This window comes from Hemitrygon akajei, chromosome 9, assembly GCF_048418815.1.
Source record: "Hemitrygon akajei chromosome 9, sHemAka1.3, whole genome shotgun sequence".
NCBI classification, from domain to species: domain Eukaryota; kingdom Metazoa; phylum Chordata; class Chondrichthyes; order Myliobatiformes; family Dasyatidae; genus Hemitrygon; species Hemitrygon akajei.
In genome coordinates, this window is record NC_133132.1 from 48500394 (window position 1) to 48514855 (window position 14462).

Consider the following 14462-nt stretch of genomic DNA (forward strand, 5'->3'; position numbering starts at 1 on the left):
GCATCCTGACGGCTTAGTAGCCTACCAAGATTTATTTATTTATTCAGCGATACCGTGCAGAAGAGGCACTTATAACCCTTTGAGCTGTGCTCCCCAGCAAACCCCCCCCCCCCATTTAACCCTAGCCTGGGGGTTCCCAACCTTTTTTATGCCATGGACCCCTACCATTAATTGAGAGGTCCGGGGACCCCAGGTTGGGAACTCCTGCCCTAGCCTAATGACGGGACAATTTACAATGACCAATTAACTACTAACCAGCACGTCAATATGTCTTTCGACCGCGGGAAGAAGCCAGAGCACCCGTTCCCTTAAGAGGACGTACAGACTCCTTACAGGTGATGCAGGAATTGAACTCTGAACTCTGAAGCTTCAAGCTGTAATAGCGTTGTGATACCTGCTACGCCATCGTGGCAACCAGTTACCTGTTGTAGAAAATATTCTTCAGGTAAACAGGGAGGGATGGGATTGCTGCTGGGAGACAGCGTGGATTAAATGGGCTGATTGGCCGCATTCTAATTAATAGTAAGTAAGTATAAAGTTTTACTGAAAGCACAAGTTTGTGTGCCAAACCTTGTTACTCTTTCTGGGAGATTAATCTGTGCAAATGTTCTTTCTGTGAAAAGAATAAATGGTTGACCTTGATAATTCTCCAATCCACTAATGTTTCTACATTTCATTACTTTTATCAAAATGCTTTTTGTTAAGAAACACAAACAGGATGTAGATAAAAATGATATGAACAATGTAGTAGGTTGCAAATAAATAGTAACTAAATCAAGCTGAGTTCCCTAGATTCAGTTAGTTGAAGATGAAGACAGGATTCCCACAAAAAGGATTTGGTCTATTGTCCGTATTTTTGTATCCTAAAGACACAAATGTCTATGTAAGATAGCCTATCCGGACTCGCCACTGAAACTGAATTTATCTTTGTCTGCAATGCCTCATCCCCACTCCTGCCCTGTCCTCTCAAATCCCACTCCTTGTTTTAGCAGTAAGGGAGGCTGCCCCCAAAGATTCTTTGATCATGCTCCCACTCGCTGGTGGCAACAAAACGTTAATTCGTCATGTTCCTGTGAGAAGATGTGCACAAAATGGTGTCCTGTCTGGAAGATTCAATAGCGCAGCGCTCCATCCAGCGTAGTTGTTAGCGCCAAAGTTGTTGGGAGCCGGACCTGTAACCAACTCTTGGCTCAGGAGTGAAAGAGCTTCCGTCTGGAGACGACTGCATAAGAAGGGATGCAATCCAATTCAAGTTTATTGTGATGGCCATACACACACAGGGTACTAGTGCCATGAAAATTCTTTTTGTTTTGCAGCAGAGTTTATCTCCGCACATTACAATCACGACAGACGTAAATTAAATAAGAATACTTTTGATTACATAGTTCTAAAAATTTGTTACAGTACTTGAATGACTTATCAAATCTCCCTCAGTTTCTAAGGAAGTGGAGACACTGTCATGCTTTCTTCATGAGTGTTTCTGTGCTGGGCCCAGGACAGATCCTTTGAGATGTTGACACCCTGGAACCTGAAGCTGCTCACCCTCTCTACTGCTGATCCTTCGTTGAGGATACAGTACAATGGTAGCTCCAAAAATCTACGGAGAGTACTCCCACCTGTACGCTTCCCTCATTCTTGGGGTGCCCAAGTCACAGGGATTGAAACCCTCCCCCCTCCAATCCTTGTTTTGGAGTACGGTTTACACACTATCCACCTCAGCCTTTGAATGATAGATGTGGTGGATTTCTTTCAAAGACCGTGAGTTTGCCTGGATATCCTTTTCGTGAGAATCCAGAGCTCTAGATGTTTTGAGCTGAACTCCGGTGCTTAATCTGCAGTGATGTGATCTGACCTCGTGCCCTTTGGGTTACTGCGCCAAAGGGCCCAACAGAGTAACGGAAACTGACCTCACAGAGAATCTCAGCCCCTGTGGTTTCAATGTAATGCATGAGAACTGGTGGCAGAGGTTCAGGAATTCCCTACCAGTAACGAACAATTGCCTGTACATGTTGTTTCTGGCAGGCCACGGTGAACTACTCCAACTCCCAGAAACCGCAGCAGAGTCAGTCATTGGATGGTTGACCAGAGAGAGACTACGTGGTGGAAATGGCGACTGCCGCGGTTTGGGGCTGTGCCAGGTGAGCGCACTACAGTTGATGCCTTTCAGAGGCACGTTCTGACGGTGGCTGGGGATGCGGGGCGTTGTGGAGAGATAAAGTGAACAGTTATCGAAACTAACCTCCTTTCCAGGAATAAGCTGGGCTCTGAAGAAGAGATAACCAGAAAAATCTCGTAGAACGTAGTGCACTTTTCACCACAAGAGAGCTTCCTTTTCACATTTCCTCTATTGAGTGGCAGTTACTCGGGAAAGTGGAGTGAAGCACTTTCACCTGTTTATTCACATGAAACTGGTGCTGTCAGCAATGATGGCTTTGTTCCATCCCCAACTGCACTAAAGAGCTTATTAAGCCAACTTAGAACGCAAGTGCACACATAGGCCACACGAGATAGGGACTACACATTTCTGCCCTTAAAAGATTTTAGTGAAACAGACAGGTTTTTACGACAGTCTTCTGCCTTTGAGGTCAACATTACTGATAATCCGTCAGCACTACGGATTTTCATGCTGTGCACTTCCAGCATTTGGGAAACAACGCTGCTTCAACCACTTAAACGTACCAATATAATGAGTCCGCCTGCCACGATTTCCTCGAGAAGTCTCATGCAGGATTGAACCATCAATGCAAAGGCTTCCAATAGTAAGGAGAAAACTTCCGGTTAAGATGGCACTGGTGAAGCACAGCGACCACTTGCAGGGAGCAAGCTAAACAAAAAGTTACTGCGTGAATCACACTTTTTCGTGGATACGACCACTGCAATCCTGTTACTTCCCACTTGGAGCTGAGCTGCCCGAACGACCTGGCACTTCCGTGGTGTGAACTGAAGTCTGGAAGGTGCATGACGGTGCGGCCTGGTGTGTACAGGTAGACTCAAGGTGACTTGGCCTGGGAATGAGCCGATGTTTGGCCATTGCTGGCGCGGATTTAGAGGTGATTCGATGCGCAGAACTGAGGCGAGGCAAGGCAAGTAGAGGCAATGCAGAGTTGAAACGTCAGGATCCGGGTCTGGGCTCGAGAGCGATGAAAGACCCAAGGCTTGATTGATTTAAGCGCCAGGCCCAATCGGAAAAGTTGGGTACAGGCCAAATCGAGGCAGAGGGGCCCAGGCCTAACGGTGTATCGAAGCAGCAGGGCCCGGGTCCAAGAGGAAGGAACAACTCATGGTATGGACAATTTTAGTGCTGGGCCAGATTGAAAAGGTCAGGGTGTCCTGGCAGGAGCTAAGGGACGAGCCGGTTCACCTCCCTGCTCCGTGAAGCTTTCTTGTCCTCTGCGCTGAACTGAGGCTGTGGCCTGCAACTAATTGGCTCCTGAAATGGCTGCAGTGGTGACTGGTTTTGTGACTGTGGACTCACTTTTGTGAACTTCAGTTCTGACTGTTTTGGTTAGCATGATTTGCTTACTATTATGGTTAACATGATTTGTTTATTTTTCTGCACAGTCTTTTATCTTAATGGGCTCTATTGGGTTTCTTTTTTTTAAATATACAGGCCCTTCGGCCCAAAATGTTGTGCCGACCCTCAAACCCTGCCTCCCATATAACCCCCCACCTTAAATTCCTCCATATACCTGTCTAGTAGTCTCTTAAACTTCACTAGTGTATCTGCCTCCACCACTGACTCAGGCAGTGCATTCCACGCACCAACCACTCTCTGAGTAAAAAACCTTCCTCTAATATCCCCCTTGAACTTCCCTCCCCTTACCTTAAAGCCATGTCCTCTTGTACTGAGCAGTGGTGCCCTGGGGAAGAGGCACTGGCTGCCCACTCTATCTATTCCTCTTAATATCTTGTACACCTCTATCGTGTCTCCTCTTATCCTCCTTCTCTCCAAAGAGCTCTGATCATAATCCATACTCTCTAAACCAGGCAGCATCCTGGTAAATCTCCTCTGTACCCTTTCCAATGCTTCCACGTCCTTCCTATAGTGAGGTGACCAGAACTGGACACAGTACTCCAAGTGTGGCCTAACCAGAGTTTTATAGAGCTGCATCATTACATCATGACTCTTAAACTCTATCCCTCGACTTATGAAAGCTAACACCCCATAAGCTTTCTTAACTACCTTATCTACTTGTGAGGCAACTTTCAGGGATCTGTGGACATGTACCCCCAGATCCCTCTGCTCCTCCACACTACCAAGTATCCTGCCATTTACTTTGTACTCTGCCTTGGAGTTTGTCCTTTCAAAGTGTACCACCTCACACTTCCCCGAGTTGAACTCCATCTGCCACTTCTCAGCCCACTTCTGCATCCTATCAATGTCTCTCTGCAATCTTCGACAATCCTCTACACTATCTACAACACCACCAACCTTTGTGTTGTCTGCAAACTTGCCAACCCACCCTTCTACCCCCACATCCAGGTCGTTAATAAAAATCATGAAAAGTAGAGGTCCCAGAACAGATCCTTGTGGGACACCACTAGTCACAACCCTCCAATCTGAATGTACTCCCTCCACCATGACCCTCTGCCTTCTGCAGGCAAGCTAATTTTGAATCCACCTGGCCAAACTTCCCTGGATCCCATGCCTTCTGACTTTCTGAATAAGCCTACCGTGTGGAACCTTGTCAAATGCCTTACTAAAATCCATGTAGATCACATCCACTGCACTACCCTCATCTATATGCCTGGTCATCTCCTCAAAGCATTCTATCAGGCTTGTTAGACACAATCTTTATTTGTGGCTGCCTGTAAGGAGACAGATTTTAAGAGTGTATATAGTATATATACTTTGATAATAAATATACTTTGAACTTTAATCATTATGGAAATCCTTTGGATCTATAAATTTGTCAATGACAGAACTGTTGCTGGCAGAATCTCAGTTAGTGATGAGGGGGCATACAGGAACGAGGTAGATCAGCTGGTGGAGTGGTGTTGCAACAACAACCTGGCACTCAACGTCAGTAAGACCAAGCAATTGATTGTGGACTACAGGAAGGGGAAGTCGAGGGAACACGCACCAATCCTCATTGAGGGATCAGCAGTGGAAAGGGTGAGCAGTTTTAAGTTCCTAGGTGTGAACATCTCTGAAGGTCTATCCTGGGCCCACCATAATGATGCAACTACAAAGAAGGCACAACAGCAGCTATATTTCATTAGACGTTTGAGGAGATTCGGTGTGTCACCAAAGACACTCACAAATTTCTGCAGAGGTACTGTGGAGCATTCTAACTGGTTGCATCATCATCTGAGACCACTGCGCAGGATCAGGCAAAATCTGCATAAAGTTGTAAACTCTGCCAGCTCCATCAAGAGATGCCCTCTTCTCTCTCCTACCATCCAGGAGGAGGCACAGGAGCCTGAAGACACACACTCAACGTTTCAGCAATAGCTTCTTCCCCTCCGCCGTCAGATTTCTGAATGGACATTGAACCCATGAGGATTCCTGAGGATTTTTCTTCTCTTTTTGCACTACTTATTTAATTTAATTTTCTTTGTTATATATACTTATTGTAATTTATAATTATTTTTATGTATTGCAATGTACTGCTGCCGCAAAACAAATTTCAAGACATACTGTATCAAGTCAACTCAAGTTTATTGTCATATAACGATACACATGTATATAACACATATGACATTAAAATATATAGTGAAACAAGATGTTTCTTCGAACCAGGGTGTAAAGCACAGTAGTACACATAACACCTGATAACTTACGAAGGTAAGGATAAAATCTACAGATGAATCACACATAAATAACAAACTAAAGTGCATCAATATTAAATATTGTAAGGTATGGAACAAATTAAGCAGTGACACTTTGAATACGATGCCGCAGGGAGTTCAGAAGCTTAACGGCCTGGGGGAAGAAGCTGTCTCTCATTCTAACTGATCTTGTTTTTATGCATCAGTCTCCTGCCTGATGGTAGAAAGTCAAAGAGGATGCTGGATGGATGGGTGGGATCCTTGATTATACTAAGGGCCCTGTGTACGGAGTGCTCCTGATAAATGTCCCTGAAGGATGGTAGGGAGACCCCTATGATCCTCTCAGCTGTTCTCACAGTCCTTTGTGGGACTTCTGGTCCGATGCTCGGCTGCTCCCGTACCAGATGGAGATGCAACTTGTCACTTCCCAGTGATATTAAACCTTATTCTGATTCTGGATCTCTGTGGGGTTAACCCATAATCATCGGATCTGTGTTAGGACCGTCTTTACATGGATATTAATGGAATTCAATCTGGTTATGAGCAATGACTTGCTGTGTTATAGTTTGTCACCATGTAGGGAAAGGCTTCGACCCCCGCCCCCCCCCCCCACACCAGACAACTACTGCACCACACCAATGTTCACAAACATGATTTTTCAAAAATCTTTAAGTCAAATGCTTCGAAAGGAACTTTTAACATTTTGCTGTGAAGTGTATTATAAGAGGTGGTAGTGACAGAACGGAGGAATCACACTTGATTCGACTGCCTTCCTTCGGGATGTTAACAAATCTCTGCAAGCCCATGACAAGTGATTCATGTCATGCATGAGATACAGTGTTACAAAACGTCTTTAAATATCCTTTAAGGTCGAAGGTGTGACCCACGTCTGATAGGGATAATTGTCAGAAGCCAATTTAAATCTGATCTGGGAGCAATCACCAGCTATTAACAACACTATGAAGATAAGAATTGTCCCACCTTACAACAAAGTTCAAAGTTAAGAATATAGAAATAAAAGCCACAGATTTAAAGGTGAATAAAGGCACAGGATATATCTGTGTCCACTTAGAATTTGTTCATGATCAGCCGGTTCCAGTGAGATTTCATTCTGTGCATTGTTAACTTATTACTTGCCATCCATTTGATGACTGACCTGACGTGCATTAGCAGCTTCTAATTCTTGGTTCAAATCTTGACAATGAATAAAAACAGGATCCAGAGCTTTCCCAGTGTATATGACAAATAAACTTTTCTCGGGCTTCCGGCTGGGTACGGGTATTGATTATAACTGATGTTTCAGTGACAAACTCCGCCATCTTCTTCAGGTATGATGCCTGGGCATGTCTAGTCCGGTGGTATTTATACCCCTCTCCGTAGTCCATCCCTCCTGATTGGTTAGTCCCCATCCAATCAGGTTTCAGCTCTCCCACCTTGTTTATAATCAAACTCCAGTTCTCACTAAGAGTAAGACGCTGGTCTTTGTTAACATTCTTTTCCTCTGGTTTTATCTCAATGGCTTCCTTTACCAGGTGGTCCCGAAAGCCACTGACGCGGCAGAGTAGTTTTGTGCTGTCGAAGTCAATCCTTTGGCCATCACAAATGCAGTGTCCTCAACATCACGCCTCTCAATGAAGAGCGGCTCTTTCTACTTTGATTAATCGTGCAAAAGCTATTTGGGACCTGGAGAGCTTCCCCAAGGAAATAAGAAGCATGCTCCTACAGAATCGCTACAAGTTGAAGGAAAAATCGGGCCCTTAAAAGGGCCGACAGAAAAACCAGAAAACCTAATGATGCACCATCAATAACTCTCGGAGACGTGAGTCGAGATAGGCTGGAAGAAAGCACCGTCAGCAGCAAGAGACCATCACACAACATCCTGGAGGAGCAGTGCCTCCAATCGCCTTTATACAGGGGTCTGCGGGAGGAGCCACAGGAGCAGTCAGCGGGGGGGGGCGTGTCCAGACAGGTATATGTAGTTCACCACACTGAACAATAAGGAGGAACCTGTTGCTACCGCCTATCGTCCCTGTATTTCTACAGTTTCTGGAAGGATCGCCAGGATCCCGAAGAAATACTGGATTAATGCCATCCACAAACCCGTAAGCAATCTCAAATCACAATTTATGTGGGTCAGAGATGACCTGGACTGTGAATGCAGAGCAGCGAACTTTGGCCAGCGAGGAGACACGGCGGAAACCCACATCAAGGAGCATAGGAGGTTGTATCCGTTTGGTTACCCGGAGAAATCAGCGGTAGCAGAACATTGACTTCCACAGCACAAAACTACTCTGCCACACCAATGGCTTTTGGGACCACCTGGTAAAGAAAGCCATTGAAATAAAACTAGAGGAAAAGAATTTTAACAAAGACGAAGGGCTCACTCTAAGTAAGAAATGGAATTTGGTTGTATATAATGTGGGAGAGCAAAAACCTGATTGGAGGAGAACTAACTAATCAGGACTATGGGGGGGAAATACCCCCGGACGAGACATGCCCAGGCATCATCCCTATGAAGATGGCAGAGTTTGTCATCAAAACATTGGTTATAATTGTGATTTGTACTCAGCTGAAAGCCAGAGAAGAGTTTATTTGTAGGTATAAAAGTAGAACAGTGCCTATAAAAAGTATTCACCTGCCTTGGAATTTTTCATGTTTTATTGTTTTACAACATTGAATCATTTAGTTCTCGTAATCTAGTTCTCTGATTTATTTGTCCCTCTTTCCTTAAATTATGGAATTACATTTGCTACTTTCCAGTCTGTGGTAAACATTCCAGAATATATGGAATTTTAGAAGATGGGAAGTGCATTTACCAGCTCCAAAGCCACTTCTTTCAAAACAGGTCATCAGGTCCTGGGGATTTTCCCCTCATTAATTACTCCAATCTTTTTTTTGCAGATGCCAATTTATTCCAGTTCTTTGTTCACTTTAGACTCTTTGACATCACTTGATATCAAATCTCAGACACCCTAATTTCATTACGGTAGACACAAGGAAATGTTTGAATATCAACATTATGAAATGCTGGCAGTCAACCAGCAGCTGTTTGTTCCTCCTGATGTAAATTTCCGTTTGACCATGGAGATGCAAAACAGTTCTCACTACACTATTTCAGAAAGCCAAGCTCCACCCTCAGCCTCCTGACATTCAGCGTATTTGAGACTGAGCACGGAATAGGCCCTTCAAGCCACACTGCACAGCAACCCTGATTTAACCTTAGCCTAATCAGGGGACAACTTACAAGGACTAATGAACCTACCAACCGATCCATCCTCTCGACCCACATGGTCACAGAGAGAAGGTACAGACTCCTTACAGGCAGCAACGGGAATTGAACCTGGGTCACCTGTACTGTAAAGCGTTGTGCTGCCTGTGGATATTAGTGAATATCTATTATATCCAATTTTCAGAATATCTTTGTTCAGGAAACATGGACGTAGCTGACATTGGCAACATTTCATTATCCAGCTCTAAATGTCCATGAACTGAGAAGATGGTTAGACAACCCACTATGGTGGGTTGTGATCAAACAAAGGCCAGCTCAGAGTAAAGGTAGCAGTGTTCCTTCCGTAAGAGACATTAACGAATGAGGCGAGTTGTTCTTGTACAAGAGTCTGGTAGTTTCATGGTTTCCATTACTGGAGCTAGCCAGTGGGATGATAATGTGTTCAGAAATGAAAGCACAGCGGGTACTGGAGATCTGAAATGCTGAGATGACGTAACAGGTCAGACAGCATCCACACAGAGGAGGGAAAGGGCAGGGAGAGAGAGATTGTGGTTTTCCATCACAGTCCTTGTTCTTTACCAAATATCCATGATTATTTATTTTTTTTGCGCGTCACACCAGTCAGTCAGCCATCCTGGTCTGGCGTGTGGTGTCAGGATTGGTCTCCTTTCGGATTAACCGGGTCACCGTATGAACGTTCCTGACTCGATGCTTTTTTTTTAACGAGGCCAAGTGGCTAGCTCGACACTCGACCCGGCACGGACGGAAAGCGTGCCCGGGGGCAGGGGGGTGGTCCGACTTGGATTTGAACTCGGGAGCCTTCGCTCCGGAGTCCAGTGCTGATCCCATTGAAATCCACGATGAATTTCAGAGATTATCCATGCTAATCTAATCCTGAAAAATAAAAATAATCGCTTTTGTCCTCTCCAAGTGTTGAACAGTTTGGACTGAATTACCTTCTGTACCGCCCTGACATGTGAATCTGACACCCCATTTACAAAGACAGCGAGAAGAGAGCTGCTTCTCTAGGCTGCCTTCACACTCGGGATGCTTGAGTCCATAATGACGAACCAGGTCCTCACATTTAATACCAACCAAGCTCCCAATGAAAATAAAACTGGTGCTGGTTAACAAAGCGGAAGGACGAGTGAATTCCATTCAGACACCCCCAGACCAAATCTACTCTAACCCACTGAGACATGACCACCCACTGAGACATGACCTGTTCACCCTCCCTGGGTCGCAGACACATTCAACACTTACTGTTGACTGTAGGCCCATGAACTAGGGAATGCAAGAGACTACAGATGCTGTTAATTGGGAGCGGGGAAAAAATGGCTGGAGGAAGTCAGCAGATCAAGCGGTGGGCGCGGAGGGATTGTTGGCATTTCAAGTTGAGACTCTGATTCAGGACTGTGGAGGGAAGAGAGCCAAAATAGGGACATAAAGAGGTGAGAGGATGGGCTGGTGAGTAATGGGTGGGAACCCCAGAGGAGGGAGATGATAGGATAGAGCTGAATGGGTCGGGGCAGGGGGTTTGGCGCCGTAGGGAGAGAGTGGGCAGTGTGTGATCAGCAAAAGAAGAAGGGGTAAAGGGGCAGGTATAATTAGGCAGGAGGAGGAGAGGACAGAGGAGGAGACCGAATGTGATGAGTGGAGACAAAGGAAACTGTGGACGCTGGAATCTAGTGTAAGGAAGGTGGTAAGTGTAACCCAATCAGGGAGGGATGATAGGCTGATAGAACCAGTTGGGACAACAGGAGACCCTGTAGGTTAAGTGAAGGGCCAACAGAACCAAGTGGGGACTGGAACAGAACTTGATAATGGAGGACTGGGAGGCTGGCTTGGGGGGGTGGGGTGGTTAAGGTTGTGAGAGTGGACTGGAAGGGGAGAGAAAAAGAAATACAGGGTGCAAGCTAATTGAAATAGAAAAGTTCGCTATCCATACCATTAGACTGTAGACAACTCATGAGGATTATGTAGTGTTGTCCTTCTAGTTTGTGGTTGACCTTGCCCAGCCTGTGGGAAACGCCACAGATGGACAAGTCCATGGGATGATGGGAGACCACGAATAGACTAGTTGACCGTCTGCATTCTGCATACAATGGCCATGCCAAGCTCCCAGTTTCGTGCCATTCCCACAGCAACCCGTCCATGCTCAGTCCTGCCACCGCACTGTTCCAGCTGGAATGTTTCCGCTCTTCTGTGTTGAGCTTCAGCTTGGCAGTGCTGAGACTGCAGAGGCCGGTGTGGGAATGGAAGAGGGAGTTGAAACGGCATGCCAAGGGAACTCGGAGTGACCACCGCAGGTAGAGTGGATTCTCCGCTAACTAGTTGCCTAGTCTGTGCTTGGACTTGGTGTAGAGGAGGCCATATTGGGCACACAGAAGGCAGTGGTTTTGGTCTCCATCTCTCTATTCCACCTTTCTCCCTCTGGGTTCCAGCTGCTCATCATCTTTTTCCTCACCTGCTTCCCACCTATTTGCCTCCCCCCTCCCCCCTGGCCATTTTATCCCCCCCTCTGAGCCCTCACATCGGACGCAGGGTCCAGAAACATTGACCATCTCTCTCCCTCCTCCGGATGCTGCTCGACCTGCTGAGCCCCTCCCTGCTGTGAAAGGCTGACTTGTCCCTCAAACACGCCCCCGCCCACCCCCCATCGAAACTCGAGCGCCGAGCTTCCTCCGGGGGTGGGCACCGGCTTAATCCTCAGGCTGCTGCTCTACCTCGCCTCGTCGGACCGAGGGAGGCGTCCGCTCGGCCCTCCGTGAGCCCAGGGTGGCGGGCAAATTAAGCCGGGCGCTCGGTTGGTTGCCCACACCCCGGCCCACCGAGCCCACAGCTGGGGAGCGTGTCCTACCTTGCATCGGAAAGCCAGTCAAAGAGCACCTCGGCTGTTCTGGGTTTGCCGCTGTTCATAGAAGTGGAAGGAGGAAGATCCCAGAGAAATAAATCAGGGACTGTCTCAACTCACCCTATGCAAATAGGCTGCGCTGTAAAACCCCAGCACTCCCCGAAGCCAGGCTCATTGTGAAGTGGGACTTCCCGCTTCCTGCTAAGCCCTGTTGCTGTTGGCTTCGGGAAGAAAAACTTAAGGCGAAACTCTTTCGGCAAAACTTTGTTGCGCCGAGTACGGGAAACTCGGCCAGTGCGGAATTCCTGGTATAACGAAAGGCTGAGGTGACCGAAACAAACACACACACACACACACCTCGGTTTAGAAACAGAGTGTGCCCTCAAACGTCCCAGTACTGGTCAGTGAGGTCCGATACAAAGCACAACTCCCTCCACTCCACACCTCACACCCCCAGGAATGGAGCGCGCAGTCAGGTCCAGAGTAAAAGTGTCGCCCCCCCCCCCCCACCTCACTCCTTTAGGAATGGAGAGTGCGGTCAAATCCAGAGAATGTCCAGATGAAAAGTCAACTGTCCATTCCCCCCACCAGAACGGAGCATCTGCAGTCTCTTGTGTCTGTCTCCATAAAATTCCTTCCACTTCCAGACCTCACACTGCCCGGGACAGAGGAATGGGGTCAGGTACAGAGAAACATTCCCTCTCCACATGCCCATCTGAGATTAGTGCACCCAGCTTCCCCAGGGCTTATTACAACACAAGGGAGGCCGTTCAGCCCATTGTCCGTTTCCCAAACGGGGAGAACATCTGCAGATGGCTGAAAATCCAAAGGAACGCACACGAAATGACGCAGGAACTTCCCTCGAGCATTTTGTGCGTGTTCCTGGGATTGGGGATTTTCTCGTGTTTACTACTGCAAAGTCTCTCTGAGGGATGCCTACCCAGAAGAAGTTTAAATCCTCCATACGATGGGAGTTCGATGGACCTCTCTCTCACTCTGTGACCTCTGACTGCAACCAAGTACTCTTTCTCGAACTTCCGGTAATTGCCATTCCCCCCTCCTCTCCTTCACCATTCCCCATTCCCGTTTCCCTCTCTCACCTTGTCTCCTCACACCCCCATCACCTCCCTCTGGTGCTCCTGCCCCTTCCCTTTCTTCTGTCCTCTCATACCAATAGGTGCATTTAATGTCAGAGAAACGTATACAATATACATCCTGAAATTCTTTTTCTTCGCAACCATCCACAAAGACAGAGGCGTGCCCCACAGAATGAATGACAGTTAAACGTTAGAAACCCAAAGACCCTCCCCAGCTCCCCCCAAGCGTAAGCAGCTGCAACGCAATGACTCCTCTCTCCTCCCCCCCCCCACCGAGCACTCAAGTGTGCAGCAAAGCATCAATAAAGACACAGACTTGAGGTACCCCAAAGACAACTCGTTCACCCGGTATTCAACATACCACAGGCTCTCTCTCTCTCTCCCTAACAAGGAATAAAGAGGTGTCCCCGTTTCACAGCGAGAGGGGCGACAAAGACATCAGATTCTCCCTTCTCCAGCCCTTTATCGCTTTCACCAATCAACTTCGCAGCTCTTCACTTCACCCCTCCCCCTGCCTCCACCTACCACCTTGTACTCCTTCCCCCCCCCCCCCACTTTCTTGCCCTGACTTCCTTTCCAGTCCTGATGAAGGGTCCCAGCCTGAAACGTTGACTGGGTTTCAATGTGTTCCACTGTGTGCATGCTGACTTTCAGTGGAGCATTCTCAGTCAACCGACCAGCCCACTGGTCCCCGGGAATCCTACACACTTTAGACAAGCGAAAGGAACTTAGTGACATGGCAGGGAACGACATAAGAGAGCAGGAAAACTTGCAGCAAGACGTGACAAAAGTGACTCACAGGATGGTACCAGAGACTGAGATTTTGGCTTACCACTATATTTATTAGTGATCTAAGTAGCAGAACATGTGTAATTTACAGTCAGATTTGCAGATGACAGTAAGTGTAATGAGATCTTTGGGCCTGCGTGGGGTGTCAGAAAGCATTGGGGGCCCCCAGGCGTTTAGATCATCTGAACTGGTTAATTGTTGTCCAGCGAAGGTTATTAATCATTTAGATTTCCTTGTGTTTTTCTCAAGCAACTTGCTCTTTGTGATGCGGTCTCCTGGTGCTTTCTGTTTAAACTCGTTAAGTTTATTTTGATAGGCTCAGGGATTCCGTGTTTCTTGTATAATCAGGTGGATGCCTGATCAGCGCTAATCGCAGGGTCCTGGTTTTGCGAATGTTACTTCTCGCGGTGTCGTTTGGCTCTCGACACTGTCTCTACATGCAGAGTTCCTCCGCAGCTGGGTTGCAATGTTGCCAGCACACGTTGTGACAATAGATGAGATGCAACAGTGAACATTGTAGATCGGGACAGAAAGGCACTGATAGATGGAGCAAGTGGGGAAAACTGTGGCAGCTACGGCCTGGCATGAGAAAGTGCATGTTCATCCTCTTCGGATATTAACTGTTTATTTGCCATGCTCAAGCATGGTGAGATCCAGGTACAATGAAATACTTACATCAGCAGCATGACAGGCCACACGCACAATATGAATGATACACAAA

The 14462-nt window shown here is 47.0% G+C and overlaps 1 protein-coding gene across 1 annotated transcript in view; it reads right to left on the reverse strand.

The window, feature by feature from the left end:
- traf3ip2a (TRAF3 interacting protein 2a) overlaps positions 1–12067 on the reverse strand; it is a 64808-nt gene extending 52741 nt beyond the window's left edge. The window contains 1 exon segment of the mRNA XM_073055926.1: positions 11862–12067. Within this exon segment, the coding sequence (XP_072912027.1) occupies positions 11862–11920 (59 nt within the window). The 5' untranslated portion in view covers positions 11921–12067.
- Positions 12068–14462: the final 2395 nt, after the last annotated feature.